We start from the raw sequence: 6,500 nt of genomic DNA, 5'->3' as shown, positions 1-6,500 counted from the left end.
ACCCCGTCTCTACTAAAAATACAAAAATTAGCCAGGTGTGGTGGTGGGTGCCTGTAATCCCAGCTACTCAGGAGGCTGAGGCAGGAGAATTGCTTGAACCTGGGAGGTGGAGGTTGCAGTGAGCCTAGATCAAGCCACTGCACTCCAGCCTGAGTGACAGACTGAGACCCCATCTCAGAGAAAAAAAAAGGCCAGGTGCGGTGGCTCATTCCTGTAACCCCAGCACTTGGGGAGGCCGAGGTGGGCAGATCATCTGAGGTCAGGAGTTCAAGACCAGCCTGGCTAACATGAAGAACCCCATCTCTACTAAAAATATGAAAATTAGCCTGGCGTGCTGGCGGGGGCACCTGTAATCCCAGCTACTTGGGAGGCTGAGGCAGGAGAATCGCTTGAACTCGAGAGGCGGAGGTTGCAGTGAGCTGAGATGGTGCCACTGCACTCCAGCCTGGACAACAGAGCATGACTCCATCTCAAAAAGAGAGAGAGAGAGAGAGAGAGAGAGAGGGAGGGAGAGAGAGAGAGAGAGAGAGAGAGACAGAGAGACAGAGAGACAGAGAGAGAGAGAGAAGGAGGGAGGGAGGGAAGGAAGGAAGGAAGGAAGGAAGGAAGGAAGGAAGGAAGGAAGGAAGGAAGGAAAGAAGGAAGGAAGGACAGACATGGCCAGATGAGGGCACAACTCTGGGGACACACAGGAGGGACGGAACAGGGCCAGTTTCAGCCCAGGCCTAGGGCTTCCATTGGTTTACTCTCCTGTCCAAGTGACTAGAAAGAGGTATGAGGCAGGATGAGGGAATCAGGGGAAGGGAATGGGGAAACTGAAGTGCAGGAAACAGAGTTGGGGGGGCAGGAGGTGGGGTATGGCCCTGGGATCTCACAACTCACGATGGCCAGCGTTGTTGACAACACAATCCAGGCGGCCAAATCGGCGGATGGTCTCAGAAACCAGGGTCTGAGGAGGAAGGAAATGTCCTTTGTTGTTGTTATTGTTGTTTTTTGGAGACGGTGTCTCCCTCTTGTCACTCAGGTTGGAGTGCATTGGCACGATCTCGGCTTACTGCAACTTCCGCCTTCTGGGTTCAAGCGACTCTCCTACCTCCGCCTCCCAAGTAGCTGGGATTATAGGCACCTGCCACCACGCCCAGCTAATTTTTGTATTTTTTAGTAGAGACGGGGATTCACTATGTTGTCCAAGCTGGTCTCAAACTCCTGAGCTCAAGTGATCCGCCCGCCTCAGCCTCCCAAAGTGCTGGGATTACAGGCACCATGCCCAGCCGAGGAAATGTCCTTTCAATGAGCAGTAGATGGGGTGTCCAGCCATAAAGAAGACAGGGCTCCCAAATGCAAGGCAGGAGGGGGAAGCTGGACTCCCAGGTATGGGGACAAGAACTAGAGGAAGAGGGGATGTGGAGATCAGCAGACACAGCAGGCAAGCAGGAGACAGGAAGGAGACGGGGGCTGGCCAGAGCCACACTGCACCCAGGGTTAGGGGGTGGGGCATGGGGGTGACAAGGATTCAGAGAGAGTGTAGGGGACAGTTACTAAAGGGGGGCAGATAACAGAGAGATACTGATTAAAAGGAAGAAACAGGAACTCAGAAATAATGGAGAAAAAAATCAGTCACAGGCCACATGCAGTGACTCACACCTGTAATCCCAACACTTTGGAGGCTGAGGTGGGTGGATCACATGAGGTCAGGAGTTCGAGACCAGCCCGGCCAACATAGTGAAACCCCATTTCTATTAAAAATACAAAAATTAGCTGGGCGCAGTGGCTCATGCTTGTAATCCCAGCACTTTGGGAGGCCAAGGCAGGCGGATCACCTGAGGTCGGGAGTTCAACACCACCCTGACCAACATAGAAAAACACCATCTCTACTAAAAATACAAAATTAGCCAAGTGTGGTGGCACATGCCTGTAATCCCAGCTACTCAGAAGGTGAGAGAGGAGAAACACCTGAACCCGGGAGGCGGAGGTTGTGGTGAGCCGAGATTGCATCATTGCACTCCAGCCTGGGCAACAAGAGCAAAACTCCGTCTCAAAAAAAAAAAAAAAAAATTAGCCGGACATGGTGGCGCATGCTCGTAATCCCAGTTACTCGGGAGGCTGAGGTAGGAGAGTGGCTTGAACCTGGGAGGCAGAGGTTGCAGTGAACCAAGATCATGCCACTGTACTCCAGCCTCAGTGACACCTCCAAAAAAGAGACAGAAAAATCAATTAGTTGATCCACTTTGAAGGACTTATTCATTGCCATCCATGTGTCAGATGTGCTAAGAGCCTTGGAGAGGTGGGAGAGAAGGAACATGTGACCTGCTCATCAGTCACAGAAGACCTTGTGTGTGGAGTGACACTGGTTGGAAACCTTTGACGGGTCCAGTGGAGCCAGGAGAGGAAGGAAAAGTACAGGGAAAGGCACATGCAAATGGCTGGAGGAGAACAAAGAACTGGTCATTAGCGGAGATGGGGGTAGGAATGGGAACTCCCTCACCTTCACATCATCTTCCTGAGTCACATCACAGAGGATAAAGACAGCTCCAGGAAGCTCCTGCTCCAGGGCCCGGCCCCCAGACTCTGCAGGCAGAGAAGAGCTGGGAGCCTGGACCCCTGGGCCTGAGGGAGGAGGGGCTGGGAGTCTGGACCCCTGGGTCTGAGGGAGGAAGGGCTGGGGTCTGCAGATTCCTGGGTCTGAGGGAGGAGGGGCTGGGGCCTGGACTCCTGGGTCCGAGAGGGGAGGGGCTGGGGTCTGGACTCCTGGGTCCGAGGGAGGAAGGGCTGGGGGTCTGGACTCCTGGGTCCAAGGGAGGAGGGGCTGGGGCCCTGGATTCATAGGTCCGAGGGAGGAGGTGCTGGGGCCTGGACTCCTGGGTCTGAGGGAGGAGTGGCTGGGGCTCCTGCACTCCTGGTCTGAGGAAGGAGGGACTGGGACTCCTGGACTCCTGGGTCTGAGGGAGGAGGTGCTGGGGGCCTGGACTCCTGGGTCTGAGGGAGGAGGGGCTGGGACTCCTGGACTCCTGGGTCTGAGGGAAGAGGGGCTGGGGTTCCTGGATCCCTGGGACTGAGGGAGGAAGGACCAAGGTGAGGGCTGAGGGCTGAGGGACCCTCACTCACCATCCTTGTCGCAGATAACCACTTGGGCCCCGCTGTCCACTGAGAATAGGAAGGGAACACGTTACCCTCCGAGTCTTGGTTAAAGCCTCTGCCGCCCTCTTGTGGCCACCTAGATTGGGGCCGATCTCCGTCTCCCCTCGTGACCCCAGTCTCATGATCACCCACAGGACAGAGGGCAGAGGCCTTGACACATACTCTCCTTGCCTGCCCAGGTTTCTGCTGAGGCTCCTGATCCCCCGTTCGTGGGTTCCAGAGCAAACTCCACGACTGACAGGGCCATTCCCCAAACCACTGGTTTTGCAGCTACACCAACAGACCCAGAGAAAGAGGCCACTGCCTTCGAAGACCCTGCCAGACAGCCCTAGCCTACCGCGCCACACGCTTACTTTAGCCTGCAAATTGGCTTTTATAAGATCAGAATCCTGGCTGCAATGTTGGAGACCCTATTTTCCGCCCCCATCGCCCCGCCCCCATCCTTCCTCTCTCACACTCCACAGCTCCCAGCAGTCAGACCCGGCTCACCGAAGGCGCGCACGATCCCAGCTCCGATGCCGCGCCCGCCCCCGGTCACAACCACTACCTTCCCGGCATAGCGCGTTCCCGTAGCCATCCCGTGTCCGCCGGTCTCTCTCTCTCTCTCTCTGTCTCTACTCTGGGCCTTTTTCACCTCCAAAGCCCCGTGAGGCCGTTGCATCAAATCCTCAATAGAAGCTGGATCGTGGAAGTCCAGCCTCGGGGGTCGTTGCCAGGAAGGCTAGGGACCTGGAAGTTTGTCCCAAGCCCCTCCTCCCTCAGACACTCCTCTCCTCCCACAGACACGGGAATCTAGGAGCCCCAGTCCCTCCTCCCTCAGACCCCGGAGTCCAGCCTCCCAGCCCCTCCTCCCTCAGACCCAGGAGTCAGGGTCCCAGCCCCTCCTCCCTCAGACCCGGAAATCCGGGCCCAGGCCCCTCCACTCTCAGAGTGAGGGATCAGGTTCTCCAGTCCCTCCTCCCAGAAACCTGTAAGTCCAAACCCCCATCCCTTCCTCTGTCAGGACCCAGGAGTGCACGACTCCGGCTCTGCCCCTCAGAGACCCCAGTGCCACAATCCCAAACAGACAGAAACAAAGCTATTGACTAAAAGTTCAAAGTTTTAATCCAAATTTAGACAGTGTTGAGAAAATCAAACTTTGGCCATAGAAACCATTCCCCTCCCGGGCGGGCGATGGGGACCAGACCACGCCCCCTGATGCCCTGAGTGGTCCCAGATCTCCGGCGGTACCTCCAGACCACGTGCTCACGCTCCGATTGGCTGCCGCGTTTGGGCGGGTTAGAAGCTGGACTGTAGCAGAGTGACTCGCAGAGGCCACGCCCCCTCGTCTTGGGGCAGGACCGGAGGGGCGATCCCGGCATCCCACGTGGGCCCCCAGGGGGCGGGACCTCCTCCACGCCCACTCCCTCGGCGAGAGAACCCTGTGGAACCCGAATTAGCCACCGGGGGAGATCTGGGGGGAGGGGTCTCCTGGCGCGTGGGGTCCGAAGGGGGCAGCGGCACACGGGGAAGAGGGTCTCCCTGGGAGTCCAAATTTCCACCTAGAGAGGATGGGTGGGAGACATAAGAATGGCAAACTTCAGCACCAGGACTCCGGGTTCCCAGGCCCCTCCTCCCTCAGACCCAGGAGTCCAGGCCCCCAGCCCCTCCTCCCTCAGACCCAGGAGTCTGGACACCCCAGTCCAGACCTCTCAGATTCAGATGTCGGTCCTCTCCCCGCCCCCTGACCTCTTCCTCCCCTCCTCCCAAGTGTCCCGGAACCCAGTCCCCTCTTGCCTGAGACCTAAAACTCCCAAACCTTGCCCAACTCTTTCCTCGCCAACATAAAAAATTCCCACCGGCCCCCAGACCCCTCCTCTCCAGGACCTCGGATTCCAGGTCTCCAGCTCTCTCCTCCCTAAAACCCAGAAGTTCAACATCCGCAGCCAGTCACCTGTCATCATTCTGTGCCACTGCGACGCCTCAGTAGCTAGGGCTTGGGAGAGGCTGAGAACCCGCTCCCGGTGACCTTCGGAAGTCGGCAAGTAAGGGGTGGTGTTCCTTGGACTAGAAAAAGAAAGAAGATTGGGGTGGGGTGTGTACATGGGGGAGAGGTGGGGATGGTTAATTGGTACAAAAAGAAAAGGATGAATAAGACCTACTGTTAGATAGCACAACAGAGTGACTATAGTCAATAATAATTTAATTGTACATTTTTAAATAAAGTGTGTAATTGGATTGTTTATACATCAAAGGGTAAATCCTTGAAAGGGGATGGATACCCTATTCCCCATGATGTGCTTATTTCACATTGCCTGCCTGTATCAAAACATCTCATTTATCCCGTAAATATATGTACACCTACTATACACCAACAAAATTAAAATTAAAAAAAAAAACAGTCCAGGTGCGACGGCTCATCCCTGTAATCCCAGCACCTGGGGAGACCGAGGTGGCTGGATCACTTGAGGTCGGGAGTTCGAGACCACTCTGGCCAACATGGGGAAACCCAGTCTCTACCAAAAAATACAAAAAAGTTAGCCAAACATGGTGATGGGCGCCTGTAATCCCAGCTATTAGGGAGGCTGAGGAAGGAGAATCACTTGATCCCAGAAGGAGGAAGTTGCAGTGAACTGAGATCGCGCCATTGCACTCCAGCCTGAGAGACAGAGCAAGACTCCGTCTCAAAAAAAAACACACACACACACACACACAAAAGAAAAACAAAGTAAAATAAAATAAAATGAAAACTAAACAGCTCCCACAGTGGGGATCCGGGTACCGTGCGTGCCCTTCTGGGAGTTGTAGTTCCTAGCACGTGTCTCTAACAGATGTTAAACATGGCACCGCCCTCATACCACCCACATGCATTATGGGATTTGTAGTCCATTCACGAATCACTACCACCCAATTTCCTTGATGCAGAAGCAGGCTATGCTATTGACCAAGGGAATTTGGGGAACTAAAGATATTACTACGGATCTAGGGCTTTCCGGTTTTGTTTCAGATGCCCCGGGAACGTAAGCATATCTAGAAGGGTTGCGATTTGTAGTTCCATATTCAGGAGACTTCAATAATAATGCTACTCCCCTTTGCTTTTGCAAATTTTTTTTTTCCTGCTCCCTTGATACGCCCTCCAGTTCCTTACCTACTCCAAGACCCAGAGCTTCTGAGCCATTTCTGGGCTCCCGAGTGTCCTACGACAGGCTGGAAAGGAATTGGGGCATTAGAACTCCTCACCTGGAAGCCCCACATTCTCATTTTGAGGGTGAAGTGAAGGGGCTCCAAAAGAGAATGAAATTGCCCAAAAACACTGGCAATGTTCTGTTTTGTTTTTCCTATGCTTCCGTAGGCACTGAATTTTTTTTTTTTTTTTTTTTTTT

General features: G+C 54.4%; 2 protein-coding genes across 2 annotated transcripts in view; both read right to left on the bottom strand.

The window, feature by feature from the left end:
• The window catches only part of HSD17B14 (hydroxysteroid 17-beta dehydrogenase 14), a 23,783-nt gene extending 19,797 nt beyond the window's left edge, over positions 1–3,986 (bottom strand). Inside the window, exons 1-5 of the mRNA XM_017864297.1 lie at positions 3,628–3,986; positions 3,106–3,144; positions 2,486–2,568; positions 876–949; positions 747–762 (exon numbers count right to left, since the gene is read on the bottom strand). Coding sequence (XP_017719786.1) covers positions 747–762; positions 876–949; positions 2,486–2,568; positions 3,106–3,144; positions 3,628–3,799 — 384 coding nt within the window. The 5' untranslated portion in view covers positions 3,800–3,986. The remainder of the gene's footprint in view (positions 1–746; positions 763–875; positions 950–2,485; positions 2,569–3,105; positions 3,145–3,627) is intronic.
• Positions 3,987–4,221: 235 nt separating this feature from the next.
• The window catches only part of PLEKHA4 (pleckstrin homology domain containing A4), a 32,506-nt gene continuing 30,227 nt past the window's right edge, over positions 4,222–6,500 (bottom strand). Inside the window, exons 17-19 of the mRNA XM_017864296.1 lie at positions 6,266–6,324; positions 5,072–5,184; positions 4,222–4,679 (exon numbers count right to left, since the gene is read on the bottom strand). Coding sequence (XP_017719785.1) covers positions 4,417–4,679; positions 5,072–5,184; positions 6,266–6,324 — 435 coding nt within the window. The 3' untranslated portion in view covers positions 4,222–4,416. The remainder of the gene's footprint in view (positions 4,680–5,071; positions 5,185–6,265; positions 6,325–6,500) is intronic.

This window comes from Rhinopithecus bieti, unplaced genomic scaffold (assembly GCF_001698545.2).
Source record: "Rhinopithecus bieti isolate Rb0 unplaced genomic scaffold, ASM169854v2 scaffold_75559, whole genome shotgun sequence".
Taxonomy (NCBI): domain Eukaryota; kingdom Metazoa; phylum Chordata; class Mammalia; order Primates; family Cercopithecidae; genus Rhinopithecus; species Rhinopithecus bieti.
Note: the sequence above shows the minus strand (reverse complement) of the source record. Positions and strands in the feature narration are given on the sequence as shown.